The sequence below is a fragment of the Cebus imitator genome, unplaced genomic scaffold (genome assembly GCF_001604975.1).
Source record: "Cebus imitator isolate Cc_AM_T3 unplaced genomic scaffold, Cebus_imitator-1.0 Scaffold137, whole genome shotgun sequence".
In the NCBI taxonomy this organism is placed as follows: domain Eukaryota; kingdom Metazoa; phylum Chordata; class Mammalia; order Primates; family Cebidae; genus Cebus; species Cebus imitator.
In genome coordinates, this window is record NW_016107452.1 from 4,228,007 (window position 1) to 4,254,339 (window position 26,333).

The window sequence follows — 26,333 nt, forward strand, 5'->3', positions numbered from 1 at the left end:
AGTAGAGACGGGGTTTCACCATGTTGACCAGGATGGTCTCGATCTCTTGACCTCGTGATCTACCCGCCTTGGCCTCCCAAAGTGCTGGGATTACAGGCTTGAGCCACCGCGCCCGGCCAGAAAAAGTCTTATGTGACAGCACTTCACATTTAAACACTTGAGTATTTAAAAACCACTGTCAGTGCCAAGTTAATTGTACATGTGATCACTGAGCATCATTTTCACTTTGTAAACTGCTGGGCTAGGTTGTAAGCATACAGTGATAAGAGGGCTCCAGCCTCCAAGAACTTGGAGTTTAGTAAGGGAAATACAGAAATACCATGATGTAGACCAGAAGTTGATCATCCCATAATGTGTCATAATAAAGTTACTGATAAAGTGCTGGGGAAATTTATAACGGGAATTTATTTTTACCCCCAAAGAGGCAAGGATAGAGGGGCAACCTGTAGCAAGATGGAGTTATCTAGAAAAACCTGTATAAGGTCAGGCACAGTGGCTCATGCCAGTAATCACAGCACTTAGGGAGGCCAAGGCAGGCAGATCACCTGAGGTTAGGAGTTCAAGACCAGCCTGACCAACATGGAGAAACCCTGTCTACTAAAAATACAAAATTAGCCGGGCATGGTGGCACACACCTGTAATTCCAGCTACTCGGGAGGCTGAGGCAGGAGAATTGCTTGAACCCGGGAGGCAGAGGCTGTGGTGAGCCGAGATCAAGCCGTTGCACTCCAGCCTAGGTAACAAGAGCGAAACTCCGTCTCAAAAAAAAAAAAGAAAAGAAAAACCTGTATAACAGCTGGCATTAGAACTGGTCTTTCAAAGACAGGTGGGAATTGGGCAGCACAGGTGGTATTGGGGGAGGTCAAGGGCAGGACAGGATGACGGTGAAGTGTCAGGGGCAGGTGTAAGGATCTGAATTTAAACCATAATTAAAGTTTTGTTATTTAACCTTCAGATGTTTGGAGACTTCAAGTGTACAGCAATTCATTTTTTCATGGGCTTTGGAAAGAATCATATTTTATAGATGTCTGAAATGGTTCATGCTCATATTTCAGGAAGTCTTTCTGTGTTCTTAGCCATTGTCTGTCCTCTGCCAACTGCTGAGGAAAAACCTGTACTCTTTTATGTTTGTTTGTTTTAAATAGAGATGAGGTCTCGCTATATTGCCCAAGATGGTCTTGAACTCCTGGGCTCAAGCAGTCCTTACACCTTGGCCTTACAAAGTGCTGGGATTACAGGCATGAGCCACTGTGCCTGGCCAAAACCTGTATTCTTTAAAAGCAATCATCTTTCATTGTGAAAACATATGAGAGTAGAATAATCTTAAAAAAAAAAAAAAAAAAAAGAGTGTTCTGGTGACCAGAAGAATCTACGTTACTCAAGAGCTCCTTACAAAGGCAGGCACTCAGGCTCTGTCATCAACCTTCTGAATCAGAAAACCTTGTTTTGACAAGTTCCTAGTTGATTTGTATATAAGCACTGAAGCTTGGGAAGCACTGGGCCTTAATCCTTTCAGTGTTGTTCAGATACAGTTATTAAACATTCTTCCTTATTTTTTATGTGGTTCAGCTTTGTTGTACCTGAGGTCATCAGAAAAAGTCTTTTTTTTTTTTTTTTTTTTTTTTNAAAAAAAAAAAAAAACACGCATCCAGTCACATGAGTCAAAAATAAAAATAAAACAATAGAAGGGCTCCTTGTAGCCTTTTCCCTGATGGCCTAGTTTCCCTCATCCTACCATCATCTGCAAGACGTATGCAAAGTACAGCTAGCTCTTGTTTAAACATGGGTTACTTTAAAATAAGAACTCTAATTCTAGCTTGAAGCTCCTCTATCTGAACATGTTTTGGAGATACCTCTTCTAAATATGTTAGTGGCTGTTAGTATCTATCTAGTTCTAGTCAGGAGAAAGAAACCACACAACAGTTTGAACAAAGAAAATTTAACGTAAAGAATTATTAACTACAGCAGTAGATTGGAGTAATGAGAGATGGGCCAGTAAGAAGTAAAGAAAACTCTAAAAAATGCAGGAATAGATGTATAGAGCATCTCCCACCCCATCGCTGACTTATTAGGGCACACCATGGCTCAGTGAATGGCAGAAAAGCCACACTGTGGAACTAGCTAGGAATCTGTCTTCTACCGGTCCATGGCATTATGATTGGGCCACATAGCAGGAGGTGAGCCCCTGGCAAGCAAGCATTCCCGCCTGAGCTCCGCCTCCTGTCACGTGTCAGATCAGCGGTGGTATTAGATACTCACAGGAGCGTGAACCCTGTTGTGAACTGGGCACTCGAGGGATCTGGATTGCACACTCCTTGTGAGAATCTAATGTCTGATTATCTGAGGTGGAGCAGTTTCATCCTGAAACCATCCCCTCACTCCCATCTGTGAAAAAATTGTCTTCCACGAAACCAGTCCCTGGTGTAAAAAAGGTTGGGGACCACTGCTCTAAGATGCCTGAGAAAGCTATTCATGGGAAGGTGCTTGATGGAGGCTCTGGGGAAAACTTCAGGGTGTGGTTGCATCTGTGTGCTGTGAGATCCTGGTGCTGGGAGGGAAGACTGCCTGGCAGGAGCCACATCTCTTCACTAGGACCAGCAAGCAAAAGTTTCACATCCTGTAGTGTCTTTCCGGTGCCTTTACCTGAAGCTTAACATAATGCCAGTTGACAAAGGAAAATGGTTTAAAAAGATCAGATCCATTTTTACAAAGCAAGCAAAAAAGGGTGAATTTGGAGCTGAGAGGCTGTAAACGTAGATAACCAGCAAAGTGACTGAGAAATACAAATAATCATGGCATTCTAAGTGAAGACATGTCAGTTGCCAAAAAGATTATATGATGCATTTCAAAGCCAGATATTTTAGTATTCTCACCACTTACACTGTATTCTCTCTTGGTGGAGAATTGACTCAAATTCTCTCCTTCACTTTTAATAAAAAGTATCAGGCAAATAGATATACCTAGAGGACAGCTGGTAGAAATGAAGGACCTTTTGAGTAAAACCGTTAGTTCACTAGAAACTGTATAGGCAGGAATAGTAGATAGGAAATACAGGGAGGAAAGAAAGCTGTCTAAATATCCTCTGTATACTGTCATACAGTAAAATCTACAAGGGCCTTCTGCTGGTACATAGCTGTCATCCCAGGATCATCCTTCACCCTTATTCTGCATTCCTTTCACTCCTTCCTGTGTTAGATTGTGTCTTGTTAGTATCCAGAATCTTCCACTTTCTTGATTTATTCCTTAGTTTTGTTGGGGCACATTTTCTAACACTATCCTGAGAAGGGTTGCTTGGGAAGCAAATTGTTTTGTGACTTCATATAGCTGAAAATGTCTTTGTTCCCTTCTGCCGCTTGATAGATAGTTGGGTAGGTTATAAAAATCTAGGTCTGAAATGATTTTCTTCAAGAATTTTAAACTCATTTCTTCTTTGTTATTTAAGTTTCATTTGCAAGTATGAAGCCGTTCTGATTCTTGATCCTTTCCATATAATCCATTTTTGTTTCTGAAAGCTTCTAAGAATTTTTTTTTTTTCCGGTATCCTGAATTACGATGATGTGCTCTGGAGTGGATCTATTTTCATGCGTTGTTGAGAGTACCTCCTTAGTAGTCTTATCTTTTTGCGGGGGACATTCCTTTTTTTCAGATGTTGAACTGTCTGGACTGATCTTCTAGTTTTCTTAACTCATTTCTCCTATTTCCTTTTTTTAAAAAATAATAGATTTAAAAAAAATAGAGATGGGCTCTGACTGTGTTGCCCAGTCTGCTCTTGAACACCTGGGCTCCAGCAATCTTCCCAAAGCACTGGGGTTATAGGCATGAGCCATGTGCTCAGCCATCTCTCATATTTTCTGCCTTTGTCTTTTTGCTGTTTTTTTTAGGAGAGTTTCTCAATTTTTTATCTTGACCCTATGTTAAAAAAAAATTTTTTTTTTACAATCCTTAGCATTTTTTTGATGTCCTATCATGGATGTTTCTTTTTATATCATCTTACTCTTGTTTTATGTACACAATATCCTGTCTTTTCCTCTGGGAAGATTAAGATGAATTTTTCTTTTTTCCTTGAACTTTACATGTTAGCACAATCTTTACTTCCTTTAAGTTACCTTTTTTCCTATCAGCCTTAGTCCTGTCTTTTATCGTTGTTAAATATCTAATGAGTCCTGTTTGCTCAATTTTAGAGCAGTGCTCTAAAACAGTTTCTTAACCAGTGTGCCACAAATACATGTTGCCATTGAATGAAGTTACTGATGGTGTCAGTCCCCAGAGTAGCTGAGCAGCATCTAAAGAGTCTGGGGGCCCTGTCCAGCCCTGAGCCTACAGGCACCCCCTGTTTAGCACAGAGTAATACTATAGATTCTGTGTGTGATGTGACATGAGAAAGTTTTAGAAATATTGCTTCAAAATGTGCAGGAAGTTTAGAGCCCTGTAGATTAGATTTGTTGAGCTCAGGTTTTGCTGTTGTGAGATTAAACGGGGTCAGTTTCTTAGGGCAGATTGATGTCTCTGCCCTTGGGTCTGCATCTTTGGGCTTATCAAGTCCTCCAGAAGTCTTTGCTTCTTGCTTGGAAGATATGTTCTGGCTTTCAGCATTTCAGGAGCAGAGTTGGGAGAAAAAGATGAATGGTCCAGCATTCAGTATGTAAACATTCAGTCAACCCTGCCAATTACAATACACCTACCCTCAAATGTGCCTGGTGCTCTCCTGTCCAGAGACTCTCAGTTGTATACTCTTCAAAATAAAAGTCATTTGTCTTCCACTGGAATTAGGAAGAGCCTTACTAAGCTTTGCAGGGAAGATGTATGAACACGTGGAGAGAGATTCCAGAAATTCAACTGTTTCCTAAGATTTTGTTAACAGTTCTATTTTTAGCTTATCTTTCAACCCCTGCCCCACCATAACCCCATCGTCACCTACCCTGTACTGCCAATTTCCTGGAGCCTTTGGGGGAGTCTTCAGTCCAATTTAGGTTGAGTCTCGGCTTTGCTGACTGCTAAATTAGGATTAAGCTTCCTCAGATACTCCAAGTCAATTACTTTGTCTGTTTTTTAGCATATGAAATTTCATTGGCCAGAGGTGGTGGCTCATGCCTATAAGCCCAGCACTTTGGGAGGCTGAGGCAGGTGGATCACTTCAGTTTAGGGATTCAAAACCAACCTGGGCAACATGGTAAAATAATGTCTCTACAAAAATTCCAAAAATTAGCTGGATGTGGTTCTGTGCACCTGTAGTCCCAGCTACTTGGGAGGCTGAGGCAGGAGCATTGCTTTATTATAGAAGTCTGAATGCAAATAATGAGTTTAAATATTTGTTTCTAAGAACTCCCTGTAACTGTCACTGCTTGGATACTAGTATTTGAAGATGTGCTTTTCTTTTCTTAGAAAACGTGGTTATTAGGTAGCAGGTAACATGATGTCAATCCTGAGATTTAACAGAGTTGTAATTCATACCAACAGCATGTTTCAAAGCTATTTTAAAATTTCATTTGAATATTTTTTTAAAACTTTAATTCTTTTAGTAAAAAATACAGAGAATATCTAGGTCTAAGTTATTAAATAAGACATAAAAAGTATTGATGAAAATTTGTTCTTCAAATTCTTCATCACTTTAAGACACCTTTTTTAAAGTTTTTTAAAAGGCTTTTTTTTTTTTTAAGTTTTCAAAAAGGCACTTTTTGAAAAGTTCATGTCTGTTAAAGGATTAGTATCACAAATATATAAAGAACGCCTACACCTCAATATGAGAAGGACAGTTAGTAAAAAATGAATGAATAAGAGACACAACTAATGTTTTGCAGAAGGGGAAATATGTGGCCACAAATATACAAAGAAAGAGATGTTCAGCACCTGAGTAGTAAGAGAATGCAGATGACAACCACAGTGAGATACCATATTTCACTTACTCAATCCATATTTCACTTTTTCGATTGGCAAAACTTAAGAAATGTGACAGATTGAAATATTGTAGAGTTTATGAATCCACAAATGCCCTTACACTTACATAGTATATGAGGCTGTAAACTGCACCACCTACTATGTTGAATAAGTTAGTATAATTCTATTCCCAGGAGTAGACCCAAGGGAAATTNTGTAGGCAGAGTCTCGCTCTGTCACCAAGGCTGAAATACAAGCCATCATCTCAGCTCACAGCAGCCTCCGCCTCCCAGATTCAAGCAATTCTCGTGCCTCAGCCTCCCAAGTAGCTGGGATTACAGGGGTGCACCACCACCACACCCAGCTGATTTTTGTGTTTTTAGTAGAGACAGAGTTTCACCATGTTGGCCAGGCTGGTCTTGAACTCCCGGCCTCAAGTAATCCACCCTCTTCAGCCTCCCAAAGTGCTGGGATTACAGGCATGAGCCACTGTGCCCGGCTGAAAAATTCTTTAACTTAGTACAAAAGAGTCGTATGCAATAATAGTCATAGCATCACAATTCACAATATCAGAAACTGGGAGACAACCCAGATGCTCATCAACAGAAAAGTGGGATGTTGCACAGCAGAAAGAACAAAAGAACCAGTGTGATGTACACACTTATGTAAAATTTTAAGTCATTTTTATAAAACAACAATACAAAATGGGTGATTAATAAATTATAAACCTAAAATTTAAGATTTATATTTCATGGATGCAGTAATAAAGAAAGCAAGGAAAAATTGAGCATTGGATTTAGGATAATGATTACGTCAGTTGGTGGAAGCAGAGGAGTGGATTGGTTGGGAGGACCATTTGATTAGAAGCGGGCTGTTGACAAGGTCTTAGCTTTTGTTTTGGATGGCAAGTTTGTGGAGTCCTTGTTACATTATTGAAGATTAATTAGATAATTCAGTACGTTAAAAAATGAGCCTAAAGGGACTGGGATTTCCCAAGTGAAACATAGATTCATGGTCATGGGGATCTTAGTTCTTTGGGCATCTGTTTTGTTTTTGTTTTTTAAAAAGTACCATTTGGGATCCAGGGACCAATGTTTTGTAGTTGAAAATTATAAGAATACATAGACCTAAAGTTAACAAGTTAAACTCAATTTTCTAGGTGGGGATTCATATACTGATAAGTATCTTATACTTTATAGAGTATTAGTACATAAATATTTATAGCTATTTCTGTTCTTTCATAGAAATTTTACATTTTTTTTCCCTTTCTTAGGACAAAGTTAAACTATAATCCTCCAAAAGATGATGGATCAACTTATAAGATTGAACTTGAAGGGATATCGGTAATGGTTATGAGAGAGATCCTGGATTACATCTTCAGTGGGCAGGTATGATGAGAAACAAAGGAAGGAAGACCTAAGTAGAGGCTTCTCAAGCTCAGGGTGAGGGTCTCCTTTCATCCATTCTATGACGAAGTAGCACTGTCATCTTCATCTTCTGTCACTGTGTGCTTTGACTGGCATCTCCTACCGTGTAGGAGTAATGGCACCCTACATGTGTTCTTCCGTGGCTCTGCCTTCTCTACTAAAAGAGAAGCAGATAAAGTAAGGTCTTAGATGCATATCCCAGTTTGTTGCTACCATTCTGAGCTCCACCTTCTCGTATGAGATATTAAAGAACATGGGATGCTGCCCTGACTGCTGTCTTTTTTGGATTTTGCTTTGGAATCCTGATCCAGTCTTGCTTTGTATCCACACGATGGGGGATACAAAACTTGTTTTTTCTCTATAGCATGGAAATAGGAAGTGCTGGGGGCATTGTGGATTATTTGGTAGAAATAGAGTTCCTTGTAGATCATTGCCAGAGAAAGAGGATTGACACAAATGACAAGCACCTTATTCACGATGCCCTGGTCCTGTTGCCTCAATACCCACGTCCCTGCCCCGCCCCACCCCCACTCTCGCTCTCTGAGATCCCATTCCTCTCCATGTCCACTTGAACTTCTGGAGACTTCGTGATATCCAGGGAGGAAAATGATAAGTGATTAGACTTCTTTCTTTCCCTCTGCCCTCCTCCGACACCCCGTTCCCCGTGATGTGATTTCAAGCATAGCATGAGGACTCAAGAAAAATCTTCCATATGAATCAGGACTAGCTTTTTTTAAACAGAAGAGGTCAGTGCATCTTACCTTTGGCTGTGTGAGAATGCATTTCATCTTTATTCTTTCTGAGATCTTGTTCCCTACTCTGTCCTTTATTCCTTCTTCATCCCTCTTGTTTTCCCTTTCCTTTCTGTAGGGACTGTTTCTTCTACATATTTTCTGAGTGTTTTGCTTTCTTTGTCTAAATATATTCATTTTGTCCAGAGTTAACTCAGTGATTCTCATCCTTTTTGAAGTTTTTGGTTTGATTTCATGCTTTCTACCTGATCTCAACACTAGGGGGTAGGTGTGTACATGTATGATTCTTAAAAATAAATGAATTTAAATTAATTTGGGGACAGACTTAAAATAGTGGAGATACTCCATAGCATCACAAGACCAGATGTAAGACCAATCTCTGATCTAACTTGTAAGGTCAACCCAGCAGCAGTTATTAGTATTACAAGTTATAAGCCAGAAAGAGCCTATTCATGTTCAGGCTTGGATTTGAAACTTGAAACCATATTTACAGATTGACTTCTGTGATTTGTTCCCAATTTAAATTTGAAACGATAGTTGCAGTGTAAGTTATAACAAACTCCTGAATTGGCAGTTTTGTTTTATTGAAATGCGATTGTTTTTTCACGTGCCTATATCTGAAGAGCCTACAGCTGCCTGCTGTCTTGTGGCTAAATGTAATGTCATGTAAATGGAACATTTTCCCCTACTGTGGCTTACTCAACGTACTACTTTCCAATTTTTGCTGCTCAGTTTCTAGGACGATTGGCAATTACACTTTTTTTAAAAATCTGGTACAAAAAATGTAAACTGTAAAAATGTTTCTTGCTGTACTCTTCATGAAGTCTCCATTGCATTTGCTAATGTGGGTGAAGTACCTGTGCTTTAGGGGAGTCCACTTGGGATTGTGGCAGAATTAGAGAGACCGGTTTCTTTCCTGATGCTTGGGAAAACTGTGACGTGGGTGGCGAAAGAAGCATTAGTCAGAAAATTGAAGAAAATTAAGGAAAAGTAGATTTTCATAATGAGAAAAAAAACCCTCGTAGTAGGCATTTACTCCAAAACGTAGTTTTGAGAACTAAATGTATTTATCTGTGAACCAAACTGCACTATGTACAGTGGGGATGCAGAATGAGTCTTTTGAATCACTGTAAACCCCTGTCCCTTCAAGGGGTTAGCATTCAGGTTGGCATTCCAGTTAGCCAGAAGGGTTTTCTTGATAGGTTGGGAGGCGAGATTTTCATCAGTTCTGATGTTGGTACTTAATCACCTTGATTTTACCATAGAAGGCAGAACTTTCCATTTCCCAGGCATTTCAGTCATTAAGGCTTTTCTCTGAGTTACAGAAGTGAGCAATGTGGACAGCTCACCCTAGAAGGATTATTGGTGGTTGACACTGGTACAGCAAGGGCAGAGCTGGGAAAAGTTAACCAAGCACACGTTGGCTTAGGTTGGTGCCCTTCAACTCTTGGGGAAAAAAAATGCTGGGTTAAACCGTATGAAATTGCCAATATTCGATCATCTTTGATCTAAAATAAATGGACATTTCGTGTGACTCAAACTAATAAGATTAGTGGTTTGGGTTTTAAATGTACACATTCAAATATAAAATAATTATGCTACTTTTTTAGATCAGGCTAAATGAAGAAACGATCCAAGATGTTGTTCAGGCAGCAGACCTGCTACTCCTGACGGACCTTAAAACCCTGTGCTGTGAGTTTTTGGAAGGCTGCATTGCTGCTGAGAACTGTATCGGTATCCGTGACTTTGCACTACATTACTGCCTGCATCATGTTCATTACCTTGCCACAGAATACCTGGAGACTCATTTCCGAGACGTCAGCAGCACGGAAGAATTCTTAGAACTGAGTCCTCAAAAGCTTAAAGAAGTGATTTCCCTTGAGAAGTTAAATGTTGGCAATGAAAGATATGTCTTTGAAGCAGTAATTCGATGGATAGCACATGATACAGAAATAAGAAAGGTACCTGTCATTTATAATACGGTCCAGTTTGCCTTTTTATTTCTTTTTAATTCAAATTATAATTGTTTTATTTTTCTTTTTCAACATGAAAGACTTAAAAAACAGTGATCTGAAAGATACTTGTAAAAGGTGTTCCCGTATATCATGAAAGCAGTTGGTTTTTCAGACCAGTCTGCAAAAGCCCATGCCACACAACATATCACTGAAAATATTAACCCTTGTAAGGAGCGTAGTGTCCTTTTTATGTTGTTTTTGATGGGAAAATGCATTTGAAGCTTGAGCTGGAGATTATAGAAATGCATCATCCCCGCCCTTGCTTGCAGCATCCTGACTGACTACATCACAAGGCTAGCCCTTGCCAGGCCTCAGGTGCCTGCAGCAGGCGAGGGGAGGCATGTGGAACTCTGGCAGAGGTGTGAGGGCCATGGGCCTGAGGTGCTTCGGGTGTCATTGACACCACTTGAGAGAAAGCAGGCAAGCTCTGGAGTTTGTGTGGCAGTGCAGTTTCAGGAGGGAAGGTTCTGGGAGTGACAGCCTGAAAAGAGGGCCTTAGAGAATATCAGCCTCTCGATACAAATTGCGAATACCTTGGAGGAGGGAACAAAGTCACAGACTCCAGGGTTTTGGCAGGTAGAGGGTCTCAATCTGTCTCTCAGTGGCCAGAGTGACACAATTATAGCTCAGTGCAGCGCCAACCTTCCTGGCTCAAGTGATCTTCCCCTCAGCCTCCCGAGTAGCTAGGACCACAGGTGTGTGCCACCATGCCTAGCTAATCGTTTGATTTTTGTAGAGACAGAGTCTTGCTATGTTGTCCAGGCTGGTCTCAAACTCCTGGGCTCAAGCAGTCCTCCCACTCCAGATTTCGAAAGTGCTGGGATTACAAGCGTGAGCCACTGTGCCCAGCCAGGACTTTATTTTTATGTCTGATTATTATAAATAAGACACTAGCTCCAATTACTGTTTTCAAAATAAGAAATATATTAGATGTTAGAGAGTGGCTCTCAAAATGTATGCTTGTACTGTTAATTGTTTTTGTAAATTAAAATTTGACTATTAAATTTTGATGATCGTCTTAGAAGTTTTTGAATTCTGTAAGCCCAAAAGTATGTATGTTTAGAAACCATGTTTGTAGTAATTGTTTTAGTTAGGACAGGTAGTGTTCTGCTTTTCATGTTAGTTGGGGAAATTGTTAAAGGAGGTAAAAAAAAATTAGAAAAATTTTCAGTGTGCTCCCACTCACCAAGACTCGGGAGGAGCATGCTGCTCCTCCCCCAGCTTCCATGCTGGCTCTTCTTGCCTGAAAGCAGAGGATCGTTAAGGTTGGCTGGCAGCTGGGAAAATGAGGCAGGTTCTTTGTCCTTTGGTCAATCTAAAGTTTATGCTGTAAAGACAGTTGACTTTTAAAACTCATAGTATAGAAGAGTATACCCTAAAATGACTCTAAAGTGCTTATTTCAAAACCAAGAAAAATCTTCTGAATATACCAATTAATAAAACTAATTACAGTGTTTTATTTTACATTTGTAAAATACTTCAGTTGATTCAAATTTAGTGATTGAACAACAAAAGTATTTAATTCACATTAGACATGTTGGTATTTTTGAACAGTAATTACAGCAGAAATGATTATATCGTACTCAGGATCTTTTTAAACTTTGGTTTTGTATTTTTTTTGTGATATTAATGTTGATATATCATTTAAGTTTACTGAATCGTATTGAGCTATTACTGTATAAAATATTTGTGTAAACATGATTTAACTCATGGCATATCCAAATGTGTGAAGTAAAGCAAATTATAGCCATTTTTTTCCTATCTTTTCCTTTTGAAATGGGAATCCTTTAAGGTGTAAAGGAAGCTGCTTGAAACTTTGCAGTGATACCTCAAATAAACTGTTAATTTTTATTTATTTTTATTTTTTATTATATATTCTTTCTGAGACAGAGTCTTACTCTGTTGCCAGGCTGCAGTGCCATGGCGTGATCTTGGCTCACTGCAGCCCTCCTGGGTTCAAGTGATGCTCTTGTCTCAGCCTCCGGAGTAGCTGGGACTATAGGCACGCCCAGCTAATTTTTGTATTTTTAGTAGAGACGGGGTTTCACCATGTTGGCCAGGATGGTCTTGATCTCCTGGCCTCACAATCCACCCACCTCGGCCTCCCAAAGTGCTGGGATTACAGGTGTGAGCCACCACACCCGACCCCTGATGATTTTTAAAAATTAAACTTTTACAGCCAAGCACGGTGGCTCACACCTGTAGTCCAAGCACTTTGGGAAGCCGAGGTGGGCGGATCACCTGAGGTCAGCAGTTCAAGGCCAGCCTGGCCAACATGGTGAAACCTCGTCTCTTAAAAAAAAAAAAAAAATTAAACTTTTACTTACCAAGATTCTGGGAAGTAGACAGTCAGGGCCAGGAGAAGACATTCAAGCAGCGTGGGCGCATCTCACTTACCTGGTAATAACCTGAATATGTAACAGTTTGTTTTCCATGAGGTAGAAAATGTAGATTCTAAAAATGATGCGTTGCATTTTCCATTGTTTTCGCCCATCTTTTTTCCCCTCTTCTGCAGGTCCACATGAAGGATGTTATGTCAGCTCTGTGGGTTTCAGGGTTGGACTCCAGTTATTTGCGGGAACAGATGCTAAATGAACCATTAGTACGAGAAATTGTCAAAGAGTGTAGCAATATACCGCTCAGCCAGCCGCAGCAAGGAGAGGCGATGCTGGCCAACTTCAAACCTCGGGGCTACTCCGAGTGCATCGTGACCGTTGGTGGGGAAGAGAGGGTGTAAGTATGAAGTGGGAGTTGTTTGAAAACTGGTATATGGGAAGAGGTAGTTCCATGTAGACAAGAATTTATAATGTTTTTCAGTATCTAAAGCATCATTGCATTTGATTTTTAAAATATTTTAAACATTCTTTAGTGCACTAAAACTAGTGTTGGCTGCTTATAAGAAGTGTATGAAACACATTAACTGCTGATCAATTATTTACTTCCTTAGTTCACGGAAACCCACAGCAGCGATGCGGTGCATGTGCCCTCTCTATGACCCCAATAGGCAGCTTTGGATCGAACTGGCCCCTTTAAGCATGCCGAGAATTAACCATGGAGTTCTCTCAGCAGGTACCGTTCTGTGGCAAATTTTCTTAAACATCATATCAAGTAATGTGTAATCTCAAGGTTGTAAGGAATGTCTCAGAACCCTTTAACAATACAATTTTATTATCTCTACATTTTTAGTGTAGTTCTAGCTTTTGAGACTATGGTTAGGAAAACAGTATCTTCCGTCAGTCTTATTATCCCCAGATCTTTAACACATAGCTGCTTTTAAGAACTATTGGAGGAGCAGTTATTTGATGACTTCATGTCAGGACAGCAAGCTTCAGTGATGCTTACCGTGCAGTAGCTGTGAGGACACACCTGGAATACAACGTTTATTTGCACCGTGATAGTCCCATCTTTGAAATTCATGCAGCTTAGAATTACGATATGTAATTATAAAAGGCTGGCCACGATGGCTCACACCTATAATCCCAACAGTTTGGGAGACTGAAGTGAGAGGATCGCTTGAGCCCAGGAGATCAAGACCAGCCTGGACAACAGAGAGACAACCGTCTCTACTAAAAATAAAAAAAATTAGCCAGGCAGGGAGGCCCGCATTCCTGGTCCCATCTACTTGGGAGACTGAGGTGGGTGGATCACTTGAGCCCAGGAGATCGAGCCTACTGTGAGCCATGATCACACCACTGCACTCCAGCCTGGGTGACAGAGTGAGACCCTGTCTCAGAAAAACAGTGATGAGACTTTTGAAATGCTACTTAAATTGGCAATGGCTTAAAGTTATTTACTACAGAAGATGTTTTACTTGACCTTTGCAAGTTTGAAACTGCTCTACTTATCCAAAGCTCTCCCTTAAGGGGCTGATAGAAAAGATGGCCATTGAGGCGTCACCTTTGCTTGCTGCCCTTCTTGTTGCCGTGGTCCTTCCCGCTTGTTCACCTGATAAACGTCATCTCACGTCATTCTAATTATGATCAGCAGCCCTCCTGCAGTCCTTATTTGTCTTTGCTTGCCCAGCAACATTATCTTTAAATTTTTTTAAGTTTTCTTTGTAGAGATGGGATCTTACTGTGTTGCCCAGGTTATAACATTTTTAAAGCTATACTGTACACACCGTATCAGAGAAATGGTCAAGTCTCTACCATAGTATAGAAGTGGAGTCGTTTTATGAGTCCTGAAATTATTAAAGTTGTTGTCAGTAATGAAGAGTTGGGCAGAGTAGTGTAGCTGCAGGATGTAGGTCTAGTTTCCCTGTTGCATCTTCTCAGAATTAGCTCCCTTACATTTCCCCCCAAAATATATGCACATATTTCTAATTTTCACACATACACAACTATCACTAAGGCTCCTGTAACGCTGATTGTTGAAAGTTTCCTAGAGGGATTGGTGTTTCAGAAACCTAGAAATGGAAGGAGCAGCTGTGTATGGTAGAATTGATGGAAACGGAAGTGAGTGAATGAAGAGGTCCCTCCATTTGTCCATCCTGCGTTGTTTCTTTCTTTTCTTGCCTTTTTTAAAAATTGATTTTGACCATTCAGTTTTTCTCCCTCCTCAGTTTGGAACTTAGATTCTTGTTAATAATAGTCCTTTGGGAAGATTACCTTAGAAATTACAGCCTGTCTTAAGTTAGCAAAGTCTGAAGTTAGTCAGTACCTGTGTTCTCTTCAGGATAGTTTCACTTCATTTTCCATGTTCCACAGTCTTACAGCATTAAAATGCATTATTACTAAGAAATATGTACAGTAGATCCCCCTTGTCCATGGGGGATGCGTTCCAAGACCCCCAGTGGATGCCTGAGACCATGGACAGTTCCATACCCTGTACATACTGTGTGTTTTTACTGTACATACCTACCCACGATTAAGTCCAGCACAGTAAAAGGTTAACAACAATAACTAATAATAAAACAGTGATAACAATATACTGTAATAAAAGTTATGTGAATGTGGTCTTTCTGTCTCAAAATATCTTACTTTACTGAAGCCACCTGTTTTCAGACTGCAGTTGACTATGAGTGATGAAACCAGAGAAACCAAAACTTCAGATAAGGGGGAGCTACTGTATACACACTATGTGTTTTTTTGATGTATGTTGGATGGATGGATGGATGGATGGATGGACAGACAGACAGATGGACAGACAGGTAGGTTGATAGATGATTGATTGATAGACAGACGGGTAGGCAGGTAAGTAGGTAGAAAGTGTTTATTCAGATTGGCCACTTTCTTTGTTCTTCCTTCGTAACTCCTCAGACTTTCCACCTTAGGATAATTTCCCTTCTCTCTCAAGTTCATCTTTTTGTATTTCCTTTAATGTGGATCTTTTGGTGGATAACTCTAAGATTTGTTTGCCTGCAAATGTCATAATTTTGTCTTCATTTTAAAGGATGTTTTTGCTGAGGATAGCACTTCAGTTTGGTATTTATTATTTTTTAGCACATTGAAGTCATTCCACTGACTTCTGGCTTCCGTTATTGTTAAGTCAGTTGTGAGTCTAAAAAATGTCTTCTCTGGTGTGTATTTAAGATTTTCTTATTGTTTTTCATCTTTTTGTCTCACTGTGCTATTCTGTTGATTATTGTCTTTTAATTTCTCTTCTACTCAATGACTTTTCTCCTTAACTCTGATGAATCTGCTATTTATCCTTTTTTTAAAAATTTCTGCAAGTTCTTGTCTTTTTACAGGAAAATAACTTAATCCACCATTACTTTCAAATCCATTCCTATTTCTATAGTTCCATGTTACCTGAAGTTATCTTCAAGTAATTTTTATTTTTTTAAACATGATAAGTATTTTTAAAAATTATCTTTTTTTAAAAAATAAATTTTAGACTTTATTCTTTATCATCCAACTTGAAAAAATACAATCTTTCTGGTTACTATAATATTTTAAATCTTTGCAAGACTATTTCCTATGATCTGCTTCCACTGGTCTTTTCTTGGAGTCTGATTTTTGGTATATCTGATACCTGTGGCTGGATGCTGCTTGTTTCATTAAACATTATTCATAGCAGCCAGGCACAGTGGATCACTTGAGGTCAGGAGTTTGAAATCAGCCTGGCCACCATGGTGAAACCCCATCTCTACTAAAAACAAAAACAAAAATAAAAAATAGCTGGGTGTGATGGCATGCACCTGTAATCCCAGAATTCAGGAGGATGAGGCAGGAGAATCGCTTGAACCCAGGAGGCAGAAGTTGCAGTGAACTGTGGTCGCGCAACTGTACTCTAGCCTGGGCAACAGAATGAGGAAAAAAAAATCAAAAAAATTATTTGTAGCAGTAACTTTCTGCTACAGTCCTGGGATGTTAGAATCTAAGGCTTAGGTTAAGATCCTTTCCTCTGTAGAAGTTTTGCGTTTGTTTCTGCCAGCTGCCTGAAAACCCTGCTAATTTGGTATTAACTGTAAATCAAGTTCAAGGCTCACAGTTCCTAGGTAGCAAAGGGATTTAAATGTGAGTGCAAATTCTGGTTGGCCTTCATCCTGACGGCATAGACTTTGGAGAGGCTCTCCTGCCAGAAGCCACATTTTCTGTGAACCTGGAGCTTAGACTTTCCTCTTTTTATCCCCAGGACAAAAGGTTTACATATTCCTTGATTGGCAGATGCCCTCAGAGTAAAATGGTTTTCATGCTTGATAACCTCTGTAGGTCCTAATTTTCCCTTCAGTTTTGCCTTGTCTTGTTGACATCTCCTCTTCTAAGAAGATTATTATTGTTATTTTTGAGACAAGGTCTCACTCTGTTGCCCAGGCTGGAGTGCAATGGCATGATCACGGCCCACTGCAGCCGCATACTCCTGGGCTCAAGTGATCGTCCCATTTCAGCCTCCTGAGTAGTTGAGACTACAGGCAAATACCACAATGTCTGGCTAATTTCATCTTTTTTTTTTTTTTTTTTTTTTTTTTTTTTTTTTTTTTTTTTTTTTTTTTTTTTTTTTTTTTTTTTTTTTTTTTTTTTTTTTTTTTTTTTTTTGTAGGGATGAAGTCTTGTTATGTTGCCCAGGCTGGTCTTGAACTCCTGGGCCCAAGCAGTCCTTGTACCTTGGCTTCTAAAAGTGCTGAGGTTACATATGTGAACCACCACCACCCAGCTAAGATTATTTTTTAAATGTTTTATCCAGCAAATTAGGTGCTTTTTGCAGAAGAATGACCTATTACACCATTACATGGAATAAGAAGTTGAGTTGCTGTTAGATCCTGTTTTGAATAGAAAGTCCACACAGGTGCTTCAGATCTAGGTGATCCTGGGGTCTTGATGGACAGATGTGCATTGCGGTGCAGAAGTTGTATGGCAATCACAGAGGCTGGGAGGGAATAGAATAGATAAACTGAGATGGCCCAGAGTTGCCTGGTGACTAAGTGGATGGCATCAGGCTTCCTTTTACACTGTTGGGTAGTGGAAATCCACTCAAAGACTTAGTGAGGGAAGCAAAATGGTCAAAGTGAGTCACAGGTTTGGCTCCATCACCAAGGATCCAATGGGATGTAATAAGAGTACTGGATCCAAAGAGAACATTATTGTCGTCAGAGAGTTTCTTCAGATGCTATTTCTATACGCTATGGCGTTTATGGGTGTTGAAGACTCACATGTCATTTCTTTTATTTCCTTTGATCTTTGCAGAAGGATTTTTGTTTGTATTCGGAGGCCAAGATGAAAATAAGCAGACCCTGAGCTCAGGAGAAAAATATGATCCAGATGCAAATACATGGACAGCATTGCCACCCATGAACGAGGTAAAACACTGGTTTGGTTGGTTGATGTGTTCCTCTTTCCCCTCAGTGCTTCTGTTTGTTTTGTGTCCGAGTGTAGGGAAGAAGCAGCAGCCCTCCCAAACCTCCCCTCTCATACGCTCCAGCCTCCCCTTCTAGTGCCCGGCTCTCCTCCCCTTCCTGGTCCTCGCTCATTCTGCCCTCCTTGAGTTTCTGAAACCTTCCAGGAATGCCCTCGCCCTGGCCTTGGGGCTTGTGCTGCCCACTGCAGATGCCAGCATGGCCTGCTCAATGCACCTTCTTAGTGGACCTCCCTCCTGCCTCTCAGCTCTCCATCTTCATACCACGTCTCACCCTCTCATGGACCAGGCATTTAAAGTTTTTCACATAAGCTCTTTGATGGCTGAGAATTACGTCTGTTCTGGTCAGTGTTTCATTTTCAGCAGTAGAATCGTGCTTGCCACCCAGGGGTCACAACATAAATGTTTGTTGACAAACAGACATGAAACACTTAGGGCTTCTGTAATCCCAAAAAGCGTTGGCCCAACCCTGTCCTCCCTGCTGCCTCTCCCAGCCACACACAGACAGCCTTTTCTGCTGTGGTTTTTACTAGCCTTTCCCACGTCAACTTGAAAACACTGCCCATTGCCATGCAAAAATAATTGTATTGAACCAGAGGGAACAGTTTTCTTATTGTAAACTATTATGGGTTAAAAAGGATGTTCTGGTGAATTCACTGTGTATTTCAGAACCTTGCTTTGAGAAATTACTAGCTTTGGCTTCTCTGACTGTTATGCTGGAAGGGTGGGCTGCTAAGGAGGCCAGAAATCTTTAAGAAGCATTACTTGGAGAAATAAATGGTTTTGAACATGGAATTCCTTGCTGGAACACTGGGGGAAAGAGATACTATTATTAAAAATGATTTCAATTTTTATTTTTGACTCGGGGTGCATGTGCAGGTTTGTTGCTTATGTATATTGCATAATGCTGACGTTCGAAGTGAGGTCAATCGTCACCCAGTTACTGAGCGTTTACCCAGTCTTTAGTTTTTCAGCCCTTTCTCCCCTCCCTGCCTCCCTGCTCTAGGAGTCCCCAGTGTCTGTTGTTGCCATCTTAATGTCTCTGTAATTGTTATTAAATATATGATGATTGGCCCAGTGTGTTCAGGGATCACTGATGTCATTTCAGGCAAGACATAACTTTGGAATTGTGGAGATAGATGGGATGCTGTACATTTTGGGAGGAGAGGATGGTGAAAGGGAGCTGATTTCCATGGAGCGTTATGATATTTATTCTAAAACCTGGACAAAGCAACCTGATTTGACCATGGTCAGAAAGGTGAGGACCACATTTTATGGTAACTAGTTGGTGTACACATTGGATTTTAAACGTAATGTTTCTTCATATCCTGAATAAACCTTTAATATAACTGATAGTGTTAAAAGAATTAACGTCATAGAATTCTGTCATTTTTGGTGGTTTGGCTTCACTGTCATCAGCCACACACCAAGACACGGAAGTGAGCATGTGTAAGAGTTTCCCCTGAAGGGGGCGCTGCACAGCACCGCTGTGTGTGAAGCCCCACATTGGGGTGCACAAATGGTGCCACAGCCACATCTTCCTAGCCAATTTTCTTTCTTTCTTTACCTCTTGTACTCACTCTCTTTGTCTCTCTTGTTTTTCTTGAGACAGGGTCTCACTCTGTTGCCTAGGCTAGAGTGCAGTTGCGCCATCTTGGCTCACTGCAACCTCTGCCTCAAGCAATCCTCCCACCTCAGCCTCATGAATAGCTGGGACTACAGGTGCGCACCACCACACCCAGCTAATTTTTGGGTTTTGGGTTTTTTTTTAAAGTAGAGATAGGGTTTCACCATGTTGCCCCAGCTGGTCTTGAACTCTTAGGCTCAAGTGATCCCCCATCTCTGCAAAAAAAAAGTTTTAAATAAAGTTAGCCAGGCATAGTGGGGCGCACCTGTAGTCCCAGCTACTCAGGAGACTGAGGCAGAAGAATCTGTTGAGCCCAGGAGTTTGAAACTGCAGTGAACTATGATGACACTGCTGTACTCCAGCGAAGGCAACTGAATGAGACCCTGTCTCTAATAAATACATAAATTAAAATAAGGCTTTTTAATTTCCCTCACTTAGTGAAATGCTATCGGATGAAGTAAGAGCTCCTTTTCTGAAGACTAACAAAAAGTGTCTTACTTAGCTCTTCTCATTTTTAAAGTCCGGTGTTGTAATATTGAAAACCACCATCGTTTTACTGTTAGAATGCAAACCCCTTCCTAAATATCTTTAAGTATGCTCCGGAGAAGTTAGTATGTATTCACCTGACCTGAATGAGAAATGTCGCCTCTCCCCTATTGTTTTCCCCTTTCAGATTGGCTGCTATGCAGCTATGAAAAAGAAAATCTATGCCATGGGTGGAGGCTCCTATGGAAAGCTTTTCGAATCTGTGGAATGCTACGATCCCAGGACCCAGCAGTGGACTGCCATATGTCCACTGAAAGAGAGGAGGTACGTGGATATGGGTGTGGACTGTGTAGATTCCCTTGCTGTCCATTGGGGCTGGAGCACATTACCCTGCCTGGCTCTTGTTCTTTTCTTTCCTAGTAACCTTTTCTTTGACTTGGCATTTCCTGAGAAAGGAAGGCCCACATAGTAATGCTGCAGAGTTAAACCAGCATAAGAGGAACGCGGGAGCCAGGTCTCGCATTGATCAGCTTGTGTCTGATACGCTATGTGTGACCTTTCAGGTTTGGAGCCGTGGCCTGTGGAGTTGCCATGGAGCTGTATGTGTTTGGGGGAGTCAGAAGTCGTGAGGACATCCAGGGTGGTGAGATGGTAACTTGCAAGTCTGAGTTCTACCATGACGAGTTTAAAAGGTAACTAAGAATGATTTCATGTGGCTTCTGCAACTTTTTCTTTGTGCTATTAAAGTGCATTTTAGCTTTATGTAGTTTTGTTTTCAGTTACTTTATTGAATTATGGGTTTAGGAGATGTGTCTGATGCATACTAGATATTTATTCATTGACTTCAGAAGTGTTGGTAATTTAAAATGTCTCTAAATAGAAAACGTCTCTAACATTTAGATCAGATCTTGACATTTAGTTGCTTAAAATCATTGGCTCCCTATAGCTTTTAGGAGAAATTTTAAAACCCCTTAACTTCTTGGGCGTGGTGGCTCACACCTGTAATCCCAGCATTTAGGGAGGTAGAAACTGAACATTGCTTAAGCCCAGGAGTTAGAGATTTACCTGGGCAACATGAGACCCTGTTCTCCAAAAATAAATAAATAAATAAACTCCTTAACTTAGCATATATGGCCTTTTATGTTACGGCCTTTGTCTGCTTTTTCTCCTACTGACCCAGATGCTTTACACTGAGCCACTTTCCCCTGCAACTATGTATGATTGTCTCCGCTCTGTGTTTCTTATGCCATTTCTTGCCTAAAAGTTCCCTTCCCTCTATCCATCCAGTTAACCTGGCCTTTTTCAAAACTGCTCAGTTATCAAAACCCAGAGAAAGCCTTCTCATGCCTCCTAGTCTGATTTAAATCCCTTGATCTTTGATCCCTTGCCCTCCAGACAAGTCTCTCTCTGGGGTTGTGTAACTGTTAACTGCTGGCAACGTCAGGGCAAGGTCCACTCTTGTCGGTTCTGTATCCTGGCTTCCAACATCCTGCCTGCCTGTGTGGATGTTGGGTAAAATGTTAAGTGACTGAGACATGGTGTCTGAGATTCTTAAAGCCTCGGACAAGTGCCACATATGTCTTGTAGATAACATCCTTCTCCATCTCTTCTCTCTTTCCCCACACGTTTTATTGTTGTAACCACCAAACAGTGTTTTCATTGCAGTAATATGTTTAAATCCTAAGGGGAGATTGCTATCCTAAACCTAATTTTATTAGAGTATTTCAGTCGTGTTACCAGAAGAGGGTGCTATAACATAATGTTTAATTTCATGCTATTTTAGATTGGGGCAGTGAGCAGTACCAAGATGTTGGAAAATCATTTAAATGTTACCCAACTTGTATTTTAAATTTAGGATATTTGCATAGCCTTTTTTTGTAATTATAGGGATAGCCTATCTTAGGAAAATTTATTAGACTCAGAGCAGTTTAGAGGATATTTGCTGTGGGGCAGATTTTCAGACTTCCCTACATTTCACCTTTCTTGATACATGACTGCCAGGGATAACTGCCAAAAGATGAAGTCTAACAGTAATTTCCTGCCCAGGCTGGGCGTGGTGGCTCACACCTGTAATCCCATCACTTCGGATAGGCCGAGGTGGGCAGATACCTGAGGTCAGTAGTTCGAGACCAGCCTGACCAACGTGGCAAAACCCCGTCTCTACTAAAAATACAAAAATTAGCCAGGCATGGTGGTGCACACCTGTAATCTTAGCTACTCAAGAGGCTGAGGCAGGAGAATCACTTGAAGCTAGGAGGCAGAGGTTGCAGTGAGCCAAGATTGTGCCACTGCACTCCAGCCTGGGTGATAGAGCAAGACTGCATCTCAAAAATATACATATATAATATATATATATTTCCTGCCCAAATGAATGTCAAGGCAGTCTGACCAATTTCATTAACAGTCAGTTGTGGCCAGGCGTGGTGGCTCACACCTGTAATCCCAGCACTTTGGGAGGGCGCGGTGGGTGGATCAGGAGGTCAATTGATCGAGACCATCCTGGTCAACAAGGTGAAACCCCGTCTCTACTAAAAACACAAAAATTAGCTGGGCATGGTGGCGCACGCCTGTAGTCCCAGCTACTCGGTAGGCTGAGGCAGGAGAATTGCTTGAACCCGGGAGGCGGAGGTTGCAGTGAGCCGAGATCGCGCCATTGCACTCCAGCCTGGGTAACAAGACAGAAGCTCTGTCTCAAAAAAACAAACAAACAAACAAACAAAACAGTCAGTTGCCAGAGTGTTTGGTTTCTGATAAAATACTGACTGAATTATTTTCATAATGACTGAATTACTGTTTAGAGAGCATGAGCTAGTAACTCGCTTGCTGGAGGAGTCAAGCTTGCTTTTGTTTTTACCATTTCGTGTCCCTATTTTGATTGTGTAAGATTTAAATCTGGCTATAAAATTCCTCAGAGTGCCCTTGATATGCTATAAATTTTTAGGACCTTTATATTCCATCAGGTTGTTAAACTTTTTTTTTTAAGATAAAGTCTTGCTCTTTAGCCCAGGCTGGAGTGCAGTGGCGTGATCTCAGCTCACTGCAACCTCCGCCTCCTAGGTTCAAGTGATTTTCCTGCCTCAGCCTTCTGAGTAGCTGAGACTACAGGCGCATGCCATCATGCCCGACTAATTTTTGTTTTTTTATTAGAGACGGGGTTTCACTGTGTTGACCAGGCTGGTCTCGAACTTCTGACTTCGTGATCTGTCTGCCTCAGCCTCCCAAAGTGCTGACATTATGGGTGTGAGCCACCATGCCCAGTCTATCAGGTTTTTACATATTTGTGGTGGATAAGCTTTTGAAATAACTATTGCTTGCTTTGAGTTCATAATAATTAAACATAAGAGTGTTGCTCCTTCCTTGCTGTCTAAAAGCACTTCCAGGCCGGGCATGGTGGCTCACACCTGTAATCCCAACACTTTGCAAGGCGGACAGATCACGAAGGTGGATTACTTGAGGCCAGGAGTTCTAAAGCAACTTGACCAACATGGTGAAACCCCGCCTCTACTAAAAGCACGGAATATATGTATATATTAGCCAGGCATGGTGGCACACTCCTGTAGTCTAAGCTGTTCAGGAGGCTGAGGCCCAGGAATTGCTTGAAGCCAGGAGGTGGAGGGTGCAGTGAGCTGAGATTGCACCACTGCACTCCAGCCTGGGCACAGAGTAAGACCCTGTCTCAAAATAAATAAATAAAAGTACTTCCAAATAAAGTTTATGTATGTTCAGTTCCTTATTTCTAAGCTCCCCAGTGTTAGTTTGTAGATAGAATGAAGAAAGCTGTTCATTTATCAATATAAGATTCTAACATGTTTAGATAATATTAAACACACATATAACACCAAATGCCATGTAGTGATTTAATCTTCAAAGCAGCACTCTGAAGTGTATGTAGATACTATTACTATTCCTATTTTCCATATGAGGAAATCACAGCACAGAGAGGGTGAGTGATGTGCCCCCGGACACGCAAGGAACAAGGAGCTGAGATGGGAAGTGAACACAGGCCTTCTGGCCCCAGACTCCACCTTTCCAACTACCACACTAGCTTGACTTAAAATGTGGGCTTTCCTATAACTATCTACAGAGCAAAAGAACATGTAGGAGTAGTTCGTTTCTGAAAAGATCAGATGCAAATACGTTACAATGGCACACTGTGGAAACCGTTGTTGCCGGATGAGCAGTCCATATTCAATTGGACACCATGTGGATTGTTTTTAAGTAATCTCTTGTCTTTCCTGTCTTTGTTCCCTATTTTTAGGTTAAAACTTTCCTGGAAAAAAGCCATATCTTACTCTATTCTGTTTTTCTGAATAAAAGCAAAATTCTTTGATAGAAAGGAAAGCAAAGAAATTGCCATAACATATTACCAAGTCAGAGCAACAGCTTCATATACCCAGAATGACAGTTTTTCTATTTGTGTTCCTGTGCCCCTATTCTGTTAGTAACACTACTGTCCTCCCCATTGTCCATGCTCTTGGCCAGGCGCAGTGGCTGACGCCTACCATCTCAGCACCCTGGGAGACCCAGGTGGGAGGATCTCTTTGAGCCTGGGAATTCAAGACAAGCCTGGGCAACATAGTGAAATCTCATCTCTACAAAAAAATTTAAAACTTTGCTAAGCATGGCGATCCATGCCTGAGGTCCCAGCTACTCGGGAGGCTGAGGCAGAAGGATCACCTGAGCCTGGGAAGTGGTGGAAGCTACAATGGGCCATGATCATGCCATTGCACTCCAGCCTGAGTGCCAGAGCAAGACCCTGTCTCAACAAAAAAGGAATCATCTTAGCTTCTCTCTTGTACTGTGCAACTCCTCAGTTGCCAGGTCTGGTCCTTTTTAAAATCTCAGTAGCATTCTTCACATTTCCCCCTTCCCTGCCCCGCCGCTACCCTCACAGTCACTCCTCCGTCTGTGTAGTGTCATTAGCCCCTGGCCGGCCTTGCCAGTGCAGCTACCTGCTTGTGGTTTGGAAAGATGAATCTGACAAAAACTTGGCTCAGAGTTTTTGGTTGCCCTGCTCAAAATTCTTGACTGTTTCCCACTGCTTACGAAATAAAGGTAATAGTACTTAGCCCCCTACTTAGGGTTCTCCATGATTGGAGGTGAAGAAAAAGTTTCACCCTTTTTCAGTATGTTTCTTTCACATGTGCTATTCCACACCTCACGTTTTACAGCCTCTTGTGTTTGCTGCCTCCATGCATTCGCTCAGCCTAGATGCCCCTCTACTTTGATTTTTTACAATATACATGTTAACTGTTCTTTGAAGTTAAGATCTGTGTTTCCTCTTTTGATTCCTGAATGTATAACTAGAATAGACTTACCTGACAACTGGCAAAATCACCTTACTGTTTCTCTGACCAGTATGGATTGGGGGCCACTATGACAAGAAGGGCTAAGTGGAAGTCCCTGGAACTTTCCTTTCCTACCAGGATAGAAAACCAGAAGCAATAGTGCATCCTGGGGGAATTTGCAAAAATTAGGCCACCATCAAAGACTAGAAAATGCAGGAAAGATGATGCCTATCACGTCCCCACTTAATTCACTTAGAAAAAGTAGAAAAGCAAAATGGATCTCAGAAAATCTCGTGAATTTTTTAGCTCAAGTACTATGTTATCAATTCCAAAATGTTTGTTTAGTTTGTTTTTGGGCTTTCTTTTTCTTACCTTGGGTTTCTTTTGCTCTTCTCTAGCTTCTTCAGGTAGAATTTTAGGTTAGTCATGGTAGATCTTTTGCCTTTCTAATGCACATAGCGAAAGCTTTCATCTTTCCACGAGCACCACTCTACCTGGACGGACTGATATGTTTTATTTTCATTACCATGCAGTCTGCAATATGATTTTTACTTCTTCAGATTGGATGGTTTCCGTTGCTCTGTCTTCAAGTTTGCTGCTGCTTTCTTTTGTTACCTCCATCCAGTGAATTTTTTATTTCAAATATTATGTCATCCATTCTAATATGTGTGTGGTTTTTTTTTTTTTAAATTTTCTGTGCTGAAATGTATCTTTCCATCACAAACACATTTTTCTTTCCCTTCCTGAGCATCACTGCGGTAGTCATGTTCAAGTCCTTGCCTGTTAATTTCAGCATCTGAGTCATCTCAAGAGTCAGCGTCTATTGATTGTTTACTCCCTTAAGAAATGGGTTCTCATTTTTCTGGCTCTTCTTTTGTTGAGTAATTCTGGACTGGATCCTGGACATGGTTACTATTATGTTTTTGAAGCCTTGAATTTTTATTTTTTTGAGGCCAAGTTTTGCTCTTGTCTCTCAGGCTGGAGTGCCATGCTACAATGTTGGCTCACTACAACCTCTGCCTCCTGGGTTCAAGCAGTTCTCCTTCCTCAGCCTCCTGAGTAGCTGGGAT

The 26,333-nt window shown here is 40.9% G+C and overlaps 1 protein-coding gene across 2 annotated transcripts in view; it reads left to right on the plus strand.

Moving 5' to 3' along the window:
* Window positions 1-26,333, plus strand: part of GAN (gigaxonin) — a 57,849-nt gene that overhangs the window by 24,281 nt on the left and 7,235 nt on the right. Inside the window, exons 2-9 of one of the 2 annotated variants that reach the window (XM_017541861.2) lie at window positions 7,148-7,262; window positions 9,664-10,014; window positions 12,584-12,801; window positions 13,016-13,137; window positions 17,694-17,806; window positions 18,971-19,120; window positions 20,163-20,299; window positions 20,539-20,667. In XM_017541861.2, coding sequence (XP_017397350.1) covers window positions 7,148-7,262; window positions 9,664-10,014; window positions 12,584-12,801; window positions 13,016-13,137; window positions 17,694-17,806; window positions 18,971-19,120; window positions 20,163-20,299; window positions 20,539-20,667 — 1,335 coding nt within the window. The remainder of the gene's footprint in view (window positions 1-7,147; window positions 7,263-9,663; window positions 10,015-12,583; window positions 12,802-13,015; window positions 13,138-17,693; window positions 17,807-18,970; window positions 19,121-20,162; window positions 20,300-20,538; window positions 20,668-26,333) is intronic. The other variant, XM_037743219.1, reaches the window with a different exon arrangement.